A 21,581-nucleotide genomic window follows, 5' to 3' on the forward strand; every position below is an offset into this window, starting at 1 on the left:
ACAGAGCTGAGACAAGCCCTGAATTTCTGGATGAACCAAGGGCTTGTAGGCAGAAAGAAAACCCAAAGCACAGAACCCACTTCAAATGGCAAAGCTGCAACTTTTGGACCACTTTTGGTGGGAGGTCAGTGAGGTCACCCGAATAGGTGGATCTCAGTTACTATGGACCAACATAATGGTCTTGAATAACAGACCTTAATTAATTAATTGATTGATTAATTAATTAATTACCATTAAGCTCTTGGAATCACTAGAGGGAGAAGTGAGCACATGCCTTAAATCAGCATGTTACATCTGGATGGGAAAAAACACCCAGCAGACGATGGCATGAAGCATTTAAGTATTAACTATAATATCTACACCACATGCAGCTTCTCAAGATGTTTTGCTGTCGTCAGCTTAGTAAAAGATAAAGATTTATTGGGCTATTACTGAAAAGGAAGCTAGATACTGCCAAATGGCACGGACAGTTAGATGACTACTTGCTGACATCTTTATTCATATATAAAACAACACAACTGACTTGTGTTTTTTTTAACTACCATGCTTGAAGGAATCAACAAAGAAGTGCCTTATCATACAGCACTTTAATGACATTTTTAAACCATTCGTGGGGTTTGGATGGTTGTTTTTATTGTGTGCATACAGAATATTCTATGAGCACCCCGTGAACTTCTAGTACTGACTACAAGAAGAGATAAGCAGTGCTGGCTGCAGATTGGGATGATGATTTCTGAAGGTGCTGAGGGACAATCCCATGGAACAGTGCTCCCTGGACACAGCCACAAGGTCATTCTGGTTCCACAGATCCCAGACATCAGAAAAAAAATCTTTACTGTGAGGATGATGAGGCACTGGCAAAGGGTGCCCAGAGAAGTTGTGGCTGCCCCATATTTAGCTGGAAATAAATGATCTTTAAGGTCCCTTCCAACCCAAACCATTCCACGATTTATGCACATTTCAAGTGCTGCAGAGGCATGGCTTTCTAAAGGTTTAAATCACAGATCAATGCTAAATCTGCAGAGGTTGAGAATATTCTAGTTTTTGTTCAGCTTTAAACAGCAATCTGAGAGGTTAAAATCAACATGATATGTTGATAGCATCACAGCTTCTTAGAGCAGTAGGAATATGGCTTCTAAAAAAGAAATTACTGGAAAAATTGCAAGGATTATAGAATTATTTTTAGAACATATGTCAAAAAGATGACAAACCAAATGAACTTAATTATTCTGTTCTTTGTTGAAAACTGCAGGAAGAGTGAAGTAAATCAGGCAAGACAGAACCCTGCAGTATTACACAACTCCATTCTAAATGTTTGCCCTGAAATTTCCAAAGGAATCCAAGCTTGCTCTCCCAGAAAGCAGCAAGCCAGAGCTGTCCACTTTTCCTCTTGACAGCTTGATCTACTGTTCCCCCTTTGTTACACATTTTGAATTCAATTTAGCCTGCTACTCCCAATTAACCAACACACTCTTACTGCACTATTTGGCATTAAGCAGGCACACAGGTTCCTTCAGCTCCTGCCAATGTGAGAAGACAATACCCTGAAGGTGAACCAGGCAATTTGTTGGCAGAACTGGGCCCTGGGCAGTGCCCGAGCAGGCTGATGGAGGCTGCAGGTGTGTGGTTTCAAACGCCTTCAAAGTGCTCTGTGCCCAAGCCTTCCCAAAATGTCACACTTCACAAGCATCCTCCTCCAGCAAGGTTCATGCTGTGTTTTGAATATTTCTAACACTCTGGAGTGCCAGAAAGCTCCATTTGTCAGGCTCAGTCACTGGCCAGCCTGCCCTGGTCAGGGATCATACACAAACCCACTTGGGCACAGGCCATTATTTATTCTGTACAAACTACCAAAGCAGGTGTGATTTCAGCCTGTTTGCTCTGAATGTGAATTAGTTCAGTAGAATAAAGTCTCATCCACAACGTAAGCCTGTTGCTTCAAAACTAGCAATAAGGGAAAAACAAGACCAAGTTTTAATGACATGTTTATATATATATAAAAAAAAAATCAGCATCCTTTCACTACAACATGTCTACAACAAAAAGTACAGTACAAATCTGAGATATACCCCACACATTTCTTGAAGAGGGATTACAAATTCACAGAGACATAACATTGCTATGCAAGTGCTTATTAAGAGCAATAAAAAGAACAGAACGAACAATTTATGCTCTACAAGGCTGAGATTTGGTGTTTACTGCTGGAAATTGCTTTACACAGTGTCAGAATTTAAAGCTGTGACCCTGCAAAAGAATTACTGTGCACAATTGCAGCCCATGCATGAAGCTGCTCAGGTCAACCTGAAGGAAAAGTCCTTCAAAAACTGGTGGCTGAGAAGGTTACTAGCCTAAATATAGAAATATTAACACAAGAATGGGAGGATAGAAGTTTCTTGGTCCATCAGCACTCTGAAAGATTGTTCCTAAGATTTACTTTGCTCTGATAAGAAGCTAAATTCTAACAGAGTCACTGTTTGATCTGCACAGTGAAGCCACGATGGCTCCCAAATGTGTCTTTGCCTCTTCTGGGAAGGACATGAAGGTTTTATTTCCATGTTTGTCCCGTTGGCAACTCCTGACACTATGCTGGTTATTACTTACACAAACAGAAACCTGCAGCCAATCAAAATAATATGGTTGGCAAGGAATCTGGGCAAACTTTAATAGCTATGGTTCTTCAACATAAAAAGGATAAAAGTAGAATAATAATTTTTGGCAGGGCAAGCGGGGAATTTTTAAAATTCTGATTGTTTTCCTATGAGGATAGTGTTAGTGAAATCTAACTTAAAACATGTTGTCCTGGCTTCATGAATTCACAGAAAGTGAGGTTCTGCTGGGCCCACTGAGTTACACTCAGCTCCTTCCCACTCCAGCTGAAGTTATCTGGAACACACAAGGTAAGAGAGGGGGTCTTGGCACGGGAGCTGCATGGCTGAAATAATCCCAGTGTCTTTCTGAAAGGAGCTATCTGCACGTGCAAGTGTGCCACAGAGGAATACACAGAGCTCTCCCTTCCAGGAAGTGTGATTAACTTCAGCCCCCTGGGAGCCAGCAAAGGCCTTCACCAAGAGGAAGATGGACATCAATTTAACTATGAACCCCATTGTCACTGAATCAATTTAACTATAAATCCCATTTTCACTGAATTTTTAACTTCCATTTTCAACAAGCCCCAGTGCTGTGCTCAGCACTACATTAGCCTGACACTCTTGCACTGGAATCTGATGAAGCAAATAAGCACAGTTGTGCTAATTTAGTAGCAACTACACTCACTTGCCACTAAATTAATCTCTGGGAAAGCTGATTTAGTCAGTTTTCCATTAAAAAAAATCCATCCTGTCTAATAAAGTTTGTAGGCAAAGAATCAGGTATATGTGTTGAACTGTAGTAAGGAGCAGAATAACAATAATAACAATAATATCAGAAAAAGAGTAAACTTCTTAATTAGTTGTTAATAAAGTTCTGGCTCTTCTAAGAAACAAAATTTTGTAAACATTTTCTCTACCTTATGAAAAAAGTAAGAACCAAGATCGGACATTCCAACTACCCAAATCAAAATTCCTCTTTTAAGATTTTTATGAAATCTTTAATTCTGATTTTTACCTGTATATGACTGCATTTTGCTTTGGAACAAAAAGTCATGCAGAGCCACAAATCAGAATGGTCTGTTTGATGGTACTGAAGTGAACTTCTTTTCCCAAGGTAATAACATAAAGCCAAGAAGCATTTTGAATAAAAAAGCCTATTGCATATGGAGTGGTTTGTATGAATTGGCATTTTTTGATTTTAAAAAAGTTTGCTGAAATATTTCCCAAAGCAGATCTACTTGGGCCCTTAATTCATTGGCATAGGCTCAGTATCAGTCACTTAAAATATGTGTTTCATCATGTACCTAAAGTCGTGACATCCTTTAAAAACACGTCATACAAAAATCTTTTATTTCCTTATACTGCATATTTACAATTCTATCATCAAGATACTGTAGAAAATGTAAACAAGTATACATGAGTGTAAATAATATGGCTTGATAAAGGTTTCCCCTTGGATTAGCTGCTCAAATCACACATCAATCTACAAAAATAAGAAAAAAACAGTACATTTGATACATTCTGCTGTCTAACAGAAGTGTAATGGGTTTTATGCTGCTGAGTAACCACGCCAGTCTCTGGGCAGCTGGGATGAACTGGAATGTCTGAGGAACTGGAATGTGGCCAGTGGATGGGGGGGTCTTCAGAAGAGAAGAGCAAGGCTGCAGCAACTACCCCATGGGGGCTCTGGGGGAGAGGAAGCCAAAGGTTCCTCAGAGATCCACAATTAAAGGATGAGAAGCAGTGGAACAAAGATGAAGCTGAAGAAATTCTGATGAGAAACCAGGGGGAAAAAAAATGAAGAAAATGAAATCTCCACTAGAACAGGTTAAAAGAGGTGGTGGGATCTCCATCCTTGGAGATGTTCTAAACAAGGTGGGAGGAATCTCTGAAATTTGACTTGAATGATGAATCTCTGAGCCATTTGACTCTGGAGCTGACCAGGCTTTAAAGGGAAGCTCAGACCTCCAGAGGTTTTCTGCAGCTTTTTTCACTTGATGATTCTACAAAAAAATCTTAAGTGCAGTGTGACACCTGCACTACTGTTGTAGTTTGGCTCTGCAGGAAATACAGAGCTAAGACCAAAATATGTCAACTGTTCAACTTCAATTGCTCTTCTCCAGCAGCTGCTAAGACTATATCTCATTGTCTCACAGGAGATTTACCTTGCAGGTTCCTGTCCAGCGAAACTGCCCAAAAGTCACATAACTGTAGGATCAGACCCAGGCCATCACACCTCCAAAAGAACATTTAAAATATCACTTCCTTGCTGAGAGTCACACACTTCTGGGACTGTTATTTTGCCACATTTACATTGAATGAACTTTCCAGTGACATTCATTGAGCTCTACAGAAGAAATGAAAAGGGATCAGAATCAGCCCCAGTGATTTTCTGGCTGAAAGCACAGTTATTTAATGAATTTTGATGCATTCACAAATACCTTTACTTTCAATACCTACGAAGTGATGAATAATTGTGACCTCACCTTCCCATCCAACCTCCTGGATCCTACGTCACCAACTCATCACCTACCCAACCACAACAACAAACTTCTCCAAAAATCCCAAATTACCATCAATTAATGTCATTTTTCTTTTCTCTTACAAAACAAAATCCTGCTCTTTCAGAGCTGCAGTTTGCTCTGGTGGTGAATGGAGCATCAGCACAAGAGCTGGAACTGCCCATGCTCTGTGTCTACCACTGTCCTGATGCCTCTTCTTAGAGTGGACTTTTGATACAGTCAGAATCAAGTGGTTACTACACAGATTTTGTAACTCCCAACCTAAAGCGAGGTATAAAGAGGCACTGAAAACTTTTAGTCTGGTTATCTCAGAATATTAAAATACAGAACATAAATTTCTTTATAATGACATAGTTCTATATCAAAGGCAAAACCTGTCTAAACAGACAAAATAGCACCAAATGTCTCCGTTCTATGAGGTGGCCACCAGCAGCTGTTGAATGGTATCAGGAGATGCTGTGAGATGACTTGATAAAAAAACCAAATTGCTCAATAAAAGCACAAACCCCAAAGATAGTATCTTTAAGCATCTCTCCTTGGTTACTATCTGCTTTCTCCATTCAAGATAAAACCTCTTCTGCATTAGCAGTTACTCTTTGATGAGAAGTGCTGCACAACCCACTGAGTGAGAAATTTATCTGGTAAGATGTGAGAACACAGAATTCCAGGAGAGCCTGGAAGATGACGCCATGCTCTTTGGAAGACAGATTCAGACAGAGACCTTCCAATCAGTCAAACCACACTAGAAATCCAGAAGATGCTCTTAAATAAATTAACAATATATTGAGGACTCTTGTCGGATTGTAGTGGATTCTTCTTCAGCTGCAAGTTCAAAATTAGACTGCATGCTTCTCCAGAACACACCACTTTATTCAAAGAGGAATTAACTTCATGAATCCCTCTAGTTTCTGTGCAATATGATTTTGCAATGAATCTGAAGAGAAATAATCTGTGGAATACTCAGACTTGGTGCTGGTTGTCAAGTGGGTTTAGAAAGTCCCTGATAGGGAGCGTGGCTCATTCCATGGTGATGTGTTACACGCTGCTTATCCTGATACTCTTTGGAGCTGGTCTGATTAAAAACATGTCCAGGCTTTCAAGCAATGTATTATATTAATACCAGAAAGAATGTCCAGAGTAGATTAATGGAGGGGCAAGAGGCTAGGAATGAGCACATGAAACAGATTCAACTCTTTAAAAGGATCCAGCTACTAAATGGCCTCTGTAGTCTTCCATAAGAAGTGTGAATACTTCAGTACAATTCAAGCTGAATTGAATAACTGTTTTCATATCCAAATTCAAATACCGTCTGTGCATATAAAACAGTTCATTTATTAGTCCAAATGTTACTGTTGTAGAGCTCTTGGAAAAATACTCCCTCTTTCTTGGGCTTGTTCTTCATAAAAAGGAAGCTTTGGAGGGCCACCTAGAGAATTAAGTAGAAACACGGTTTCAGGTCCATATAATCTAATACTGAAATATTATATAGATTATACAATTTACACTTAAATAATTCAATAAATGGTAGTCTTGAAAAGAAGGTAGAGGAGGGAGTTACACAGAGGCAGAGAACAGGGAAAACTATAAAACACTTCCAAATCAGAAGGTTCCCAAAGTTTTCCCTAAACTAAAGGAGGAATTGTGATTACACTACAACTGAGAGGAAACTCCCTCCGTACTCTATTTCATTGAGAAGAGAAATTATCCAAACGATCTCATGGGTCGACCCTCCCGTCCAAACCGCCCACCAGCATGGGCCAGAGGTGTTTTATCCCAGCAGGAAATGCTGGTTACCTTCTCTGCAGGTCGGGCCCATCCCGGAGCCGGGGCAGGCGCAGCTCCCGTTGCGGGGATCGCAGCGGGATCTGCCGGCGCACTGGCACCGCAGGGAGCAGCCGGGGCCGTACCTGTCCGCCCTGCACCCTGCAAGGACAGGAGGGTTTGGGACAGGGTGAGCACTCCTGGCAGCCTCCCCCTTCGGGGGATCAGGAAGCTGCTCAGACACCTACATCTGTTCACGTTCAGACGCCACATTTGGGAGAGACAGCGCGGCAGCCATCGAGTTTCGTCTGCCACATGATCTGCACAACTTCAGCCCAGCTGTCCTCAAGAGGTTCCCAGAATGGAAATCATTACTAAAAACAGGGGTTGACAGCCCAACAGAGAACATCTTAGGATCTGCTCAGGAAAGTTGCTGTCAGCATCCTGGATCCACACTTTCTCCTGCCCCTGTCTCTCCTGCATGGCTGGGCTGTCAGTACATGCTGGCCAAGAGCCTTCCCTCACAGAGTGTGACACTGAGAATTAATGCATTTATAGATACTCATGTCTTGCTCTGATTGCACAATTCTGCTGCATCCTGGCAAATTAAACTCACAGCAAAAAAAAAAAAAAAAAAAATCTCACTTCCAAATGCAAATACATTTCATACCTAGGCTGGTAAATCTTCACTTCAACTTTTTATGCATCAGAGGACAGGCAGGAAAGGAAAGTGAGCAGCAGGGTCACAAGGCAGGGTGTGAAATACACAGCAAACAATGGCCCTCTTTCCCCCACCTGAAAAACCCTGTAACCAGGGAATTTGCCTTCTCCCACGAGCACCCTCAGGTAAATGAAGTCCTGCTGAGCCCTGCATCAGCTGCAGCCCCAGCACGTGGGAGAACTCGCCCCGTGCGCTCCGAGCTTGGCCTTTTCAATTAGGAAATGTTATGAGAAAAGGTCTCCCCAAACACCTCTGGACCTGATTTTAATTTATGTAATACCACATTTTCATGTTAATAACAATGTGTATTTAAGACATCTGTTTGAAAGTCTGCAATGTTAATTTATTACAGAAAAAGAACGCCCATAAAAGTCTGTTATATTCTCTCTCTCTCTTTTTTTTTTTTAATTAACATTTTGCCTGTTTAATGGGTGCTTTACCAGAGTTCAAATTAAAATCAGGCCTTTTATCTTTATGGCTGCTGCACAGTCACAGCTGCTCACAGTTATATCACAGATGAACTGAGCCTAATTGAAAATAAAAATGCAAATAAAACCTATCCCATAACAGCTTTTCATGGATGGGGGCTACCCTAGCTGATTTAAAAAAAATAAAAATGACTCGCAGAGATTGTGAGGAAGAAAACCTCAATTCCCATTTTTGGTGCTGAACTTCCCCCTTGCGTTCCACTTCTGCCTAAAATTTTACTGGAAAGGCCCAGGGACACCCAGTGGTGTGTGGGCACTGAGGGTGGCTCATGTTCCCACTGGAACAGTGCTCCAGACTGGGAGCTTCATTTCCTGACCACAGGACACTGCACAGAGGGAATCAGATACTTTTCCATTTTAGTTTTGCAAGTTGCACTAATGCTTAAGCTCACAGCAATTTGTATTAATAACAGCTTGCTTAAATCTATTTCTGCCCCATCCTAGAACAAAAGGAGAAATAATTTTCCCCCTCTGCTCCAGGAGCTCAGGGGGATTTTGGTTCCTGGTGAAGCTCCACGGTAGCACATGGATGTTCACTCCTTTTATCTTGTTTGTCACAGCACTGGGATTACAAATGCTTTCCTACACTCAGTTAAACCACTGCAATTCCTTTTACTCCACTGATTACACTAAAACTGCTCCATCATAATCACAGAATAGGATAGGATAGCTATGGGTTAGAAACCCATGTGTCTCCAACCACAGGCATGGGACACTTTTCACCAGACCAGGTTGCTCCAAGCCCTGTCCAGCCTGGCCCTGAGCTCTGATCAGAGTCACAGCTGTAACCAGAGAATCTGCCATTGCTGCCCCTCAACCCCACCAGGGTACAGCAGCGGGGCTGGTTTTACCTACAGGAAAAATTCCTCACCTATTTTTATATCCTTGTTACAGAAGAATTCTGCTCCTGTGGGCCAACACACAGCCCAAGTGCCTGTGCTGCAAAGGAGGGAATTACATCTGGGTTAAAAGTTCCTGCTGAAGGCCAGGGCCAAGCACAGCTGCTGCAGCTCCACTGCCCTCACCTCTGGGGACTCCATCCTGCTTCCAGGGAAAGCAAATCCAGAGCTGGACATACTTTTACACTGGTCTGAAAAGGCTCACAAATGTCAGTGTGATAAAACACACAGCAACTGGAGCCCTTGGTGCCCAACTGCACCCTCTGGAGTCTTCTTAACTACATTTGCAAAACTTCTTGGCCTATCTTCCCCAGCTTGTGTTCTCCAAAACTCAAGGCAAATGACATTTTACAGCTGACCCATGAACAGTGTTCCTATCAGGATATCAATTTAAATATTGATTAAATCAAGAGGTACAAGCCTGCTGATAAAGGTGTTAATAATCACAAACAGCAATTTTCTACAAACAATGTGTTCTTGAACACCAACTAATGTCCTTTTACAGTTATTCCAAAACCAACAGGTCAGAGTGGTATAACAATACACAGTCCAGCCCTTAAAAATATTGCCCTTACCAATGTCACACTTGTCTCCAGTCTTCCCAGGTGGGCAAAGGCACTTCCCAGTCTCTGGATCACAAGGAGCATCTCCACAGTCACACTGATGCTGGCAGCCCTCACCAAACCAGCCCCTGGCACAGCCTGACAGCAAGAGAACCCTTTAGATGCACGTCTGAGTGGCAAGATGTAACATGAAACCCAGAGTTTTCCCAGGATGTCTCAGGGGAAAGCTCATAAATGAAATCAGTGTAAATGCCAAGCTTAATGAAAAAATCAAACACAGCAGAATGGGCACAATATTTAAATGAGCTCTCCTTCTGTTGGGGTTGTCTAATCTAACTTCTCAAAGGTATCTGTAAATCTGTCCCAGAAATGTGGCTGGCACTTATTTCTATTTTTAATTAGAACTCTCTAGAAGACCCCTCCATAACACTCAACAGGTTTGACATGCAGCTATTTAATAATCTTATTTGGAGTTTTAGAAGCAAATTTAGAATCAGTAAAAGGGACTTATTTTTAATAAATGGCATGTGGAACTCATTGCTGCAAGACATCACGGAGACCAGGACTTTCACTGTATTAATTGGAACCAGATTAGTTAATTTATAAGGGAATGGGAACACCCAGCTGTATAACAGGAAATCTGTCCCAAATTCAGTATTTCAGGATATTCATTAAGCTCAAAATATGGAAGAAGTGGCTCCCAACAAATATTTCAGTAATTATATGAGGTTTTTTGAGTTCTGCTTTTGGCTTTTTTTTTTGGTGTTTGGGTTTTTTTCTGGTTTTTTTTTTTTTTTTTTTTTGTTTTCTTTTCCTTTGTCTTTTTTCTTTCCAAGTACCTTTTTCACAGTGGACACCATGATAACCCAAAGGACAAAGGCACTGTCCTGTCACTGCATCACAGCTCGCTCCATTTTTACAGGCACAGGCCTGAAGACAGCCCAGTCCATAAAATCCCAGGGGGCACCCTGAAAAATTAAAATGAAGAAGGTTCATGGAGAAAATCACACACACCATAAAAATCCTCCGTGTTCTCTATGACATTCCCTGGCAGCCAACAAAAAATGATATTTATCCTTAAGTCTGCTAATTCCATGGACTTTTAAACTTCCATCACCCAGCACCAGAAACTTGCAAGATCTAGAAGGAGCTGGATGATCTGGGACATCCCCAAAATTTTAACGGAACTAATGAGGTGTTTCTTGACTCCTCTGAAGCCCCAAACCCGTGACAATGACCCCGAGTGCCTCCGCTTACCGTGCTCACAGGAGTGGCCGTAGAAGCCCTCGGGGCAGCTGCAGCAGCCTGTGAACCTGTCACAGGTGCCATCGTGCTGGCACGGGCAGTCCAAGGAGCAGCCAGCCCCATACTTGCCTGGGAGGCACTCTGCTGGCAGGACATGGACAGAAAAACAGACAAACCATCAAGCAAACAATCACTGCCCTCACCCACGCTGCCCTCAGATTGCGTTGCCAAGAGATGATACCCAGGGAATAATTTGCAGACCAAAGAGTATTTGTTATGAAGGCACAAAATTTCTGCACAACTATGATGCTTTTGCATACTTTGGTGAGAAATCTTTTATGTTATTTCTTCAGTTTTAACAGTCTGCCTTTTTCAATTTCTTTCACAGACTCGATGCTGAACCCACACCATGTGTTGTAAAGCCTTGTGGTGAATGGCATAAATTAGATTTTCTTTTTTCTTTCTTTATCTACAGCAATATTTTCTTTTAGGCACTTAAAAAGTGTGAAAGAAAACATGAAGCTCTTCCTCCTCTGTGTTATCACACTATTCAAATTCCTAATAAAACCAGGAGGATCTTTTTCACACATAGCAACAGTCTGTCCATGTATAATGAACTATCTGCTTTTACAGAACTAAACACATCTCAAATTACTGAAAGCCAAGTCATGCAGAAGGGACTGTGCCAATATAATTAACCTCAGCATCATCTCTGAATAAGTTAACTTCCCACTGCTGGGATAATTTGAATCTGGGCAGACGAACTTAAACGAGCGTGGCCGTCCAAATAATCAGATGGAGAACCCTGCAAATGCCAGACAGGATCTTCCAGGAACATCATATCTAATCTCTATTCAAAGGATGCCTGATTAGCTGTCTTTGATTTCCAGTCACAACACACTCCAACCCACACTGCTGTGGAGATCAAGACTCAATTTTCCAATAATTTCATTCCCTGTGTCAAAAGATAAATCGTGAAACTCTCTCTAGTGGTACAACACACAGTTCCTTATACAATGTGTGCATGTTTGCCCCCTGTGCTCCACTCCAGAGATGTTTTATCTATGAGATACACTCGCAATCCACTACTCCATGTGGGGACATCTGCACGATTTAATGATGACATTTGTCCTGAAAGTGTACTTAGAATTATTTACTTGCATTTCATTCCAGTAAACTTGTGGTTTCCTAACATTCAAGTCCGTAACTATACAGATATCTCTTACCTACAGAGAGAAATAGGAACACAGAAATGCAGAATGGTTTTTGGGAGATGGACAGGACAGTTGTGGGAAGACTGGGCTGACAGGAGAGATTCTGGAGTGGGATATGAGCTTATTCAGTTAGTGTGCTTTGTCTTGCTCAAGGGACAGGTGTCATGGAGAAATAAGGGTGAGAGAGCAGGACAATCTCAATTGCTTTGGACAGATGTTGTCAGAACATCTGGGAAGTCTACACATGGGAGGCTCAACTCCAGTCCAGAGTCAAATAAAAGAGAACACAGCCACTGAGGAGGAAGACAGAGGCTTCTCCTGCTCTGAGGATCACATGGAAGAAGACAAAACCCAACATTCCTATGGACAAAGAACACAAAAGTTGGACTGGAGAAGAAGAAGAAATAAGAAGTGTGTAAGGTAATTCATGAGCAGTACTCAGGAGAAAACTGTTTTGAAAAAAGACCTGAAGCTCTAACTAGGGACAGTTCTGAAACTGTCCTTGTCTGTGTGTGTCTGGGGACACTGCAAAGCCCCTCTTGAGTGCACAAATCCACTGCCATTGAAGCAGGAAATCACCTTCCTCACAGGATTTTCCTGTCCAGCCGAGCCCGCAGGTGCAGTTGCCATCCACGTGGTCACAGATGCCACCGTTCTGACAGGTACACCTCAGGTGGCAGTTGGGGCCATACTGTCCCTGGGGACACACTACAGAGAATTAACAAAGTTTGAAAAAACCCCAAAATTAGCACCCCAAGGAAAGGATGAAGGTGACAGGGAATAAATACAAACACATGCTCCCCACATGTATCCCAAGTGATTAGGGTCTCCCTGGGGTGGTGGGACACTACTCCATGATTATTATTAGTTTCACCCAAACACTGTGTCCTGACAAATTCCCACAGCTTCCTGGAGAAGCCAGTGGCCTGGCACCGAGGGTGGCAGGGAGGTGTGGGCAGGATTAGGCTGGGTGATGGAGCGGGGAGGGACAGAGGCTGAGCGCCCCAGACCTCAGCCTTATCAGCAAAGGCCCTGGGCAAGGTGGCTGTGAACAATGCCTGGCACTGAGTTTATTTGCTGTATTTTAAGTGTGTCACCCACTGGCGAGGTGACCTGGGTCCTGCTTGATTACCTTGCTGGCAGGCAGGGCCCGTGTGGCCGGGGGCACAGGAGCACTCGCCAGTCCGTGGGTCACACTGCCCTTTGCCACAGGCACAGAGCTGGGCACAGTCCTTCCCATACCGGCTCTCAGGGCAGGCTGAGGGAACACAGGATTTGTTAAACACCCAGAGGATCCAATGGCAGTTTTCATTTTTAACACAGCCAAAGTCTTAGGGGAAGAGCTGGCTTTGTTTTGATTCCCCCCTAACGCACTTCAAAGTATCAACCATGAAGCCAAACCCACCCAAAGACATGACTGCTTTTCCTTGTGAGACTACTTGTGATTATAAATATAACCCATGATTTCACATGGAATATTTACTGTCTTTCCCATCAGAAGAGTGAATGTATGACTGAAATATCAGCTGCTCATCCTTCCAGCTTAAAACATCTTTCCCTCAATATTGATGCTGCCCAACAATGAAGAGCAAAGCTATGGGCAACCAAACATTCAAACATTGCCTTTCTGTGAATAAACGGAAGAGAACTTCACAGAGACCAGAGCTTTGGAAGCAGCACAGAAATCCAGCCACACCATTTAGCTCTGAAACAGAGAAGTAACAGTAGGGTTGCCATGGAGTCTTTACCAGTTTTGCCATGACAAAACTTGATTTTTTTCCCATTTATTGAAAATAATGGCACCATAGTGTGAAGCAAAATATTGAGATAATTTCTCAACCTCAAAATTTTGGACAGGAAGAAGGAATTTGAGCAATTCATGCTGAGCTGGCTCTAGAAATAATCTTGGGCAAGCAGGTTGCAATCCTGGGGTAAGTGTCCTTGCTTCTATGCATGCAGCAGCGAGGGAAAATATTTTGCAAGAGATTTTTTTACAAAGCTGGAATCCTGATTTACAATTCAAGGAAGAGGTAGCTGAGATCTGTCTGTTTTTCTTCAGACAAGCTCTTATGCAAATGATTCTCTCTGCTGTGTTTTGACAGAAGCAGAACATGAATGTTGGCTTACTTTTGCTGCAGTTGGCTCCGATGAATCCGGGAGCGCAATCACAAGCTCCCGACGCGGGGTCACAGTGGCCTCCGTTCATGCATTTACAGGGATTTTGGCAGTTTGAACCGTAAGTACCTTCTGGACACCCTGTTTAAGAAGAAAAAATAGCCAGCAATTAGGTTAGGTTGCTACTGGGCCTGTTGCATTTCATGTCTTAAGCACTTTGTTGCTTTCAAAGTTTGATTTTCATTTTCTAATGTTATTCACTTCCAGTGGGCCAGTAGTAGGCACTGAGGAGCAGATGGCTCCTCTGGACAACATGCCCTTGGGACAGCAATGATTGAAATGTCAAATGCTGGGGAGCTGGACTGAGTGCTGCTGCTCCTGGCTCTGTGCTCTCCCATTCCCCTTATGTGACAGCAGCAAGAAAAACAAGCCTTGTTCTACAGAGATTTTCCTCTTGGGATTTCTGCTCCAAATGAATGTATTCCCTCTTTCCCTCTACACAGGAGAGATGGGGTCATTCTCCCTCTTCCTTTGGGCAGCAGCCACCTGGTTTGTCCAGGTCAGTGAGAAGCTGTGAGCCATTTCTGCCTCTTTTAGCAGCTGTTTCATGGATCTAGGGTGGGTCACGTCTTCTTAAAACGTGTAACTTGGAGAAAGTTTGTTTCCTTTATAATCTATTCCTTCCCTGCAAACTGGAGCTGGCATTGTTAGTGGTTGCCCTGAGAGGCTGTGGATTCTCCATCCCTGGAAATGTCCAAGGCCAGGTTGGAGCCACCTGAGATAGTGGAACTTCCCTTCCCACCCTGTGCATGGAAGACCATGAAAATGTGCACATGACAGCAACACAGAATTTCAGAAGACACCTCCTCAGAAGATAGATATGGGAGGAATATTATTTAAATGCAAAGACAGAAAATTCTCTGAGGAAAAAAAAAAGCATCTGCATTTTGTAAGACTGGATGGATTACTGAGGCAGTGTTACATGGCAACACTGGAGAGGTTTTCCACGTAGTAATGAGGATTTCTGATTTCTTTTTGGGATAGCTAATGTTCCAGGAGAATCGAACAAAGGATCAGAAAGATGTAAATGCATTTGCCATGCTTAGTTAACATCTTCTGGATGATCTTTCGTGATGGAGGTTGGAACCGAGGGGAAGAGCTGGGCAGAGCTGCTGAGCATGGGCACCATTGAACCCCCAGTGTGCCAGCTCTGAGCTCCAGAGATGCACGTTATTCTCCTAATTTCCCAGAAGGAGTAGCTGGTGCTCGAGCAGCATGATCATCATCCAACAGTTCCACTTGTGCTACTGCCTCCAAATGACATTTCTTTGCTCACCCTTCTTTCTCTTGTCTGGCAGAAGGAAAGTCCATGGCTACTTTAGAAACCTGGTTGAAAATATATTTGCTCACGTCTCCAAGCAACAGATCCCTTGCAATCTGTGCATAAATAACTTCATGTATTCTGTCTCTCCTAAAGGCACGAAAGCAGGGCCTGAGTGGCTGGAGAAATTTCTGGCTTTTCTGAACTATTCAATAGTGAGGGAGAGCTTATGGGAAAGCTTTGAAGGGGTGCCTTTGAAAATAAAACTGAACGTTGGCTTCTGCTCAAACCAGGATAGCAGGTCATCAGGACTAAGCAGATACACTTTTATAACATGCAGATACTCTCCCCAGCCCTTCTCAAACACAGATTCTTCTCAATGAACACTCTGTCATCAGTGCTTCCATCTGCCAGGATTCAAAATCTGTTTCACGTGCAAGCCCTGGCATCAAGGAGTGAGCCCTGCAACACCCCCTTCATTCCCACCAAGACTTGAAGTCAAGGACTCATTCAGATTCAATGATTTGGTGAGTTTCTCTTTTCCTCTTTCTTTTCCTTTTGGTAATCTGGATTTTCTCCTTTAAAAAAAAAAAAAAAAAAAAATTCTCCTTTTTAAAAAATATTTTAAAAAATTCCCAGACTCCAAAAGATGCTGCTTCTCCCTGGCAAGGCTTTCAGAGCTATTCCTTAGCTCAAGACTAGCTGTAGTTGCTCCATTACTGAACGGGATGCAGTAATTCCCTCCTTTCCCATTTGCAGTATTTTCTGTATTTTGGCTCGAGAAGGAGCAGCACAAGCTGGGCATGTTCAGCTGCTGCACTGTGCACATGCTCCATAACAAGGCCACCTCATCTGTTAGTACTTTGCAGAAGAATTTTGATGCAGGTAACGAGGGCAATTTGCACCATGTCCCACCATTTCAGTAGGCTCTGCCTTTGCACAGAGGGCTTTTCTTGCACCACCAGTTATCTCATAAAGACATTTTCTAATTTAACAGTTTCCCGTGCCTCTGACTTACGTTTTTTTTTGCGAACAAAAGAGTGGCAGCCAGATTTCCACCTCATTTCCTGATTTTCCTTCTGCTTTGAGTGGATTTGTCATGACCAAGAGCTCCTAAATCTTTCCATAGCAATTGCACACACTGAGGCTTTTCTGACCAATGCTATTAAATCACATTGTCAAATAATCCCTTCTGACACATCCTGTCACCTACAGCTTGAAGGTGAAGCTGTTGAGATCTTTCTGGCTCTGGCTACTCCCAACCCAGTCAATGTCACAGAAACATACCGTGCTTTTTAAAAAAAAAATAATAATTTCACCATCACTTACTGCTTTTTACTCCTTTTAACAAGTAGATCTGCCCATCCACCACATTATGGACAAGTGATGGGAACCTTATTGCTAGTTTGTCTGCTTCCTCTACACCATGCCAAGAGACTTTTTCAGCTCCTCACTCCAAAATTTGTGAACATGAAAGCCCCGTTGCTCTTGGCTCCTGGAAATTTGACTTCCCAGCCAGCTACACCTTTTATAGATACTTTCTTGAATCTTTTTTTCATAAATACAGCAACAGTTGCCAGAAACTGTTTCCAGCAGCATCCAACCACATGTTGACTGGAGCAGAGCCCGTTTGGGAGCGGCTCCCTGTGCTGGTTTAATATTCTGTCGGGAGCTTCTTCGCCCTGGAGCAGCCCCAGCCTTCCCTGCAGGCAGAGCAGCAGGAACTTGGAGTATTCCCACCAAAGTCAAGTGAGCCATCCTTGCTTTTCAGCCAGCCACTTCAGAATCAGGCCCACAATGTCTCCCTCCACTGACCTGAACTTAAAACAACGCACAATTAATTGTTTTCCTTCTATTTTTTGTGTCTGTCTACAAGTGGCACAGGGGACAATAGGAACAACACCAACATAGATGAGTGTTTTTCTGTGAACTTCCATAATTTCATTATTTCTCCAATAAATATCTAACAAACCCGTGTTAAAGAATTTGCTGTACATTTTTGGAATCTCAGAGTACAAAACACCATGAAATCTCAAATCTCGTGTGCTTTAGGTTTAATCCCAGCTACACAAAAATCCATGGCAAAAATCCCCCCTGAATGCAACAAAACTAATTTTCTTTTACAATGAGTCTTTTTGTCTTTTTATATCTTTACCATCAGAACTTCAGTGTAATTGTTTAAGCTTTAAATTTTAAAATTCCGAAATGAAACCTGAAATATCTAAGTAAGTTTGAGGACATTTACTGTAATGAGAGGTTTTAGTGCTATACAGACACAGGCATTGAATACTGAGAAAATGCTACATAAAGGTAATAGGCTGACCATGATTAAGTCTTTTAAAATGCTCCTGTTAAATAGTTGATCTCCACTACTGCTCTCCTACAACATTTATTACAATCTAATGTATAATGGATCCAGATGGCTCCAGCCCCAGTGCTGAAGGCCAGATTTCGATCTCACTTACAGCAAAAACCGATGCACAGAGGAGGACAGAATCAATCCTTTCTATTTTATTTATAATTTATATTTTAAAGAATAACTTGTGATTACATGATGGCAATACAAAGACCCATCTCCAAAGCGAGTCTTTCTCCTATTTCTGCTCAAGGAATAAAACAGTAGTTTAACCCTTACTGGGGCTGTGCATGTGACAGCTGGCTTTTGTATCCAAACTGTCACCCCAAAAGGTAATTAAGCCAAAAAGAGCTGTGCTGGATTCCCAAGAAAGGGAAATCAGCACTCGCCAAAGAGAGAAAAAAACTGAGCAAGAAAGACAACAGCTTTTTATTTTTTCTTCCCTTTTTTTCTCCTCTAAATGATACTATTACAAGCCGTGGAGTAAAACCAAAATTAAAGTTGTAAATAAAAAGGTAATTAACTGTCTCCTTTATTGGCTGCTTTGGTATATGTTTCTTATCAGTTGCCACATTCCACCAAAAACAACTTTACAGATGTCCTAAAATACCGGCATGAGCCATGTGGATCTGGGAATATTTTTTATGATGGAGCATTGGGCCAATTGGCATTTTGTCCTCTACACTAGTCACCATTTTTCAATCCAGAGTAACAGTTGGTTTAATTTGATTGTTCCTCAGAAGGCTCTGTAACTGAAAGGACTTTATGAATCACTTGGATTTATTGCCAATTTCAGCTTGTTGTTTTCTCATAACCATTTGTCCTTACTTGAGCACGCAGAGATTTCGGGAAGTATTTTGGACTTGGTATTTGGAAATGAGAGAGCTGCACAAAATCCAGGTGTAGCTGAGAGAGGCAATGCAGAGAATGATCTTTACATTCTTTAACGTGGCATGAGGTTGGAAAGAATTTAGCTGGTAAATCTGGTGGGTTTAAAAATTAATTTGAAGGATTGAATTAATTACATTTTTGAGCTAACATTATCAATGAATTTTTTTAGATTTTTTTTATTTTAAAAAAATTAAATTAAGTACTTGCAATAGTACTACTTTTCTTTAGTGTAAATTAACCCACCCTACGCTTACTTCTTCTACTATAACTTATTTGTAATACCATAACTTTTATAGTATAATTAGCCTCTATTTCTCTCACCGCTGTAATGACACAGAAGAACCCAAAGTTCCAGCAGATGCTCTCTGTCAGAAAGGCAGCAAACCCCAAAAATACTCACGGAGGTGGCAGTGGGCCCCATGGTAGCCCGGGCTGCAGGAGCAGTGGCCGGTGACAGGGTGACATTCCTGATTCTCAGCAGAGCACTGGCACACTCCTTGACAGTCCTGCCCATACGTGCCCACTGGACAAGCTTTGGGAAGAAGAAATGCAAACCAATAAATTAAATTTGTCTTGGTAATTACAGCGCTCAAACAAAGAGCGGGCTGAAATTTATTAAATAAAATCCCTGCCTACGGAATGACGCTCTCCTCCGGGACTTTGGATTTATTACATTTACTTGGGGGTTACTTGAATGCTTGATTTTGTTTTGTTCAGTCAATTTGTGCCCAACTGTCGAGGGCCAGATACAATTTTCTTGTCACTAGAAAAAAAATCATAGGGAAATGTCAGGTGAAATTGACTAAAATAACAGTATAATTCCCAAGGGACCAGGCGTGTGGATAGAGACATTCTACCTTTTGCAGAGAGTTTAGACTTGCAAAGCTGCTGAAACATCAACAGGTTTCATTCTGCCTGCTGACAGCCACATTGCCTACAGGTTTTGGACCTTCCACATTTAATTTTTACATCTTATTTCCATCTAGCTGCCCTGGTTGTGGGTCAGCATTTAGAGTCCTCTGGTGGAGGATAATGGACACCGATGTCAGTTCTTTCAATTCTTATTTATTGCTGGTTCTCCTTTGGCTAAAACAGGGCTCAGGCAAAGTTTTGTAGGGAGGAACAAAATCAGGGTGTTGCAGCTGGGGTCAGAGCAGGAGCCTGCTTCCAAAGACTGCTCTGCGGGACCAAACTCCATGCTAAGAAGAGCCAGAAAATATCCTTTCCATGAGCTCTGGGAGCAGGAATAGATAGCCTAGCACAGGGACAAGGCCAACAGAAGCTGGCTGTGGGCAGGGCAGAGCTCCACTGGCACATCCTCAGCCAATTTGGTTCCAGTTCAGCCCCCGGCTGCCCAACAGCTGCAAACACAGAGAGGCCAAACCCCAGCAGCCCAAACTGCGCTGGCACAGAGCTCAGAGCTGGCCAAACCATCTTGGGCAAGGACCAACCACCCCTTGGCCATCTTCCCACCCGCCAGCTTGCCGTCTCCCCCCTCTCCAGGCACCGCACCGCCACGTCCTGAGTCCATAAATCCCTTTCTGAGCGCGCTGAGCAGGGAAGCTGTGGCGAGGAACTCACTCTTGTGGCAGCCGTGGCCGGCGAGTCCCGGGGGGCATCGGCAGGCGCCCGTCAGGTGGTGGCAGGGCCGCGCGGCGGGGCAGCGGCAGCGGTGCGCGCACCCCGCGCCGTAGCGGCCGGGCGGGCAGGCTGCGGGACAGAACGGTCAGCGACGGGATAACGGGACACGGGCACCTGCCACAACCCTGCCCACCCACACACCCAGGGCCCCGCGGCCTTGCACCTGGAGAACGCTTCCAGAGCGCCTTCCAGAATGGTGGAACTGGGTTTATGAGTGTGCAATTTGAATAGAAGGGTGTGGTATCGCTGGGTGGAAAGCCCAGAGCTTAAAGTTTTAAGATATAAAGTTTTAGAATACAGGAATATATATAGTGTAGAATATATTTAGAATACAGTATATATAGAATATATATTTTTATATGTCTATATATAGATATACCTATTTCTATAGATATATCTAATTTATGTATGTATTTTTATATAGATTTTTATATTTATATTATTTAGATATTTATATATATTTATTATATATATTTTAATATATTATATATATTATATATAAATAATAATATATATTAACATATATTAATATATAATACTATTTTTATTATATCTATATCTATTTTTATATCTGTATCGATCTATATCTATGTCACATCTATCTATATCTATCTATATACCTATATAAAATTTTTATATTTATATCTATTAAATAATAATATATATAATCTATATATTTAGAATACAGTAATATACATAAGCAAGATAGAGGTTTTATATCCATATCTATCTATATCTATCTATATAGAATCAATCTATTTTTATATCTTTATATATCTATATCTAGATCTATATCTAGATCTAGATCTGTTATATAATGATATATATAATCTATATATTTAGAATATAGTAATATACATAAATCAAGATAGTTTTCTATCCATATTTATCTATATCTATCTATATATCTATATAGAATAAATCTATTTATATCTATATCTATATCTATATCTATATCTATATCTATATCTATATCTATATCTATATCTATATATCTATATCTATCTATATCTATATCTATATCTATATCTATATCTATCTATATCTATATCTATATCTATATCCATTATATAACAATATATATATAATCTATATATTTAGAATATAGTAATACACATAAAGCAAGATAGAGGTTTTAGGGTGGAAACCAGTCCTTCTTCTTCACTTTCTTCTTCATGGGTTTTGGGCAGTATTATGTAATTAGATAAAAAAGTGCACATTACAAATCACAAGTGGTTAGTTATTAAGCTAAAAAT

The 21,581-nt window shown here is 41.8% G+C and overlaps 1 protein-coding gene across 1 annotated transcript in view; it reads right to left on the reverse strand.

Annotated features, from left to right (window-relative positions):
* Window positions 1-1,951: 1,951 nt before the first annotated feature.
* Window positions 1,952-21,581, reverse strand: part of LOC110480370 (uncharacterized) — a 197,460-nt gene continuing 177,830 nt past the window's right edge. Inside the window, exons 29-38 of the mRNA XM_077785741.1 lie at window positions 20,266-20,394; window positions 19,085-19,216; window positions 14,129-14,257; window positions 13,134-13,259; window positions 12,581-12,709; window positions 10,800-10,928; window positions 10,382-10,510; window positions 9,555-9,680; window positions 6,905-7,033; window positions 1,952-6,536 (exon numbers count right to left, since the gene is read on the reverse strand). Of these exons, the coding sequence (XP_077641867.1) occupies window positions 6,457-6,536; window positions 6,905-7,033; window positions 9,555-9,680; window positions 10,382-10,510; window positions 10,800-10,928; window positions 12,581-12,709; window positions 13,134-13,259; window positions 14,129-14,257; window positions 19,085-19,216; window positions 20,266-20,394 (1,238 nt within the window). The 3' untranslated portion in view covers window positions 1,952-6,456. The remainder of the gene's footprint in view (window positions 6,537-6,904; window positions 7,034-9,554; window positions 9,681-10,381; window positions 10,511-10,799; window positions 10,929-12,580; window positions 12,710-13,133; window positions 13,260-14,128; window positions 14,258-19,084; window positions 19,217-20,265; window positions 20,395-21,581) is intronic.

Source organism: Lonchura striata, chromosome 10 (assembly GCF_046129695.1).
Source record: "Lonchura striata isolate bLonStr1 chromosome 10, bLonStr1.mat, whole genome shotgun sequence".
Classification (NCBI taxonomy): Eukaryota; Metazoa; Chordata; class Aves; order Passeriformes; family Estrildidae; genus Lonchura; species Lonchura striata.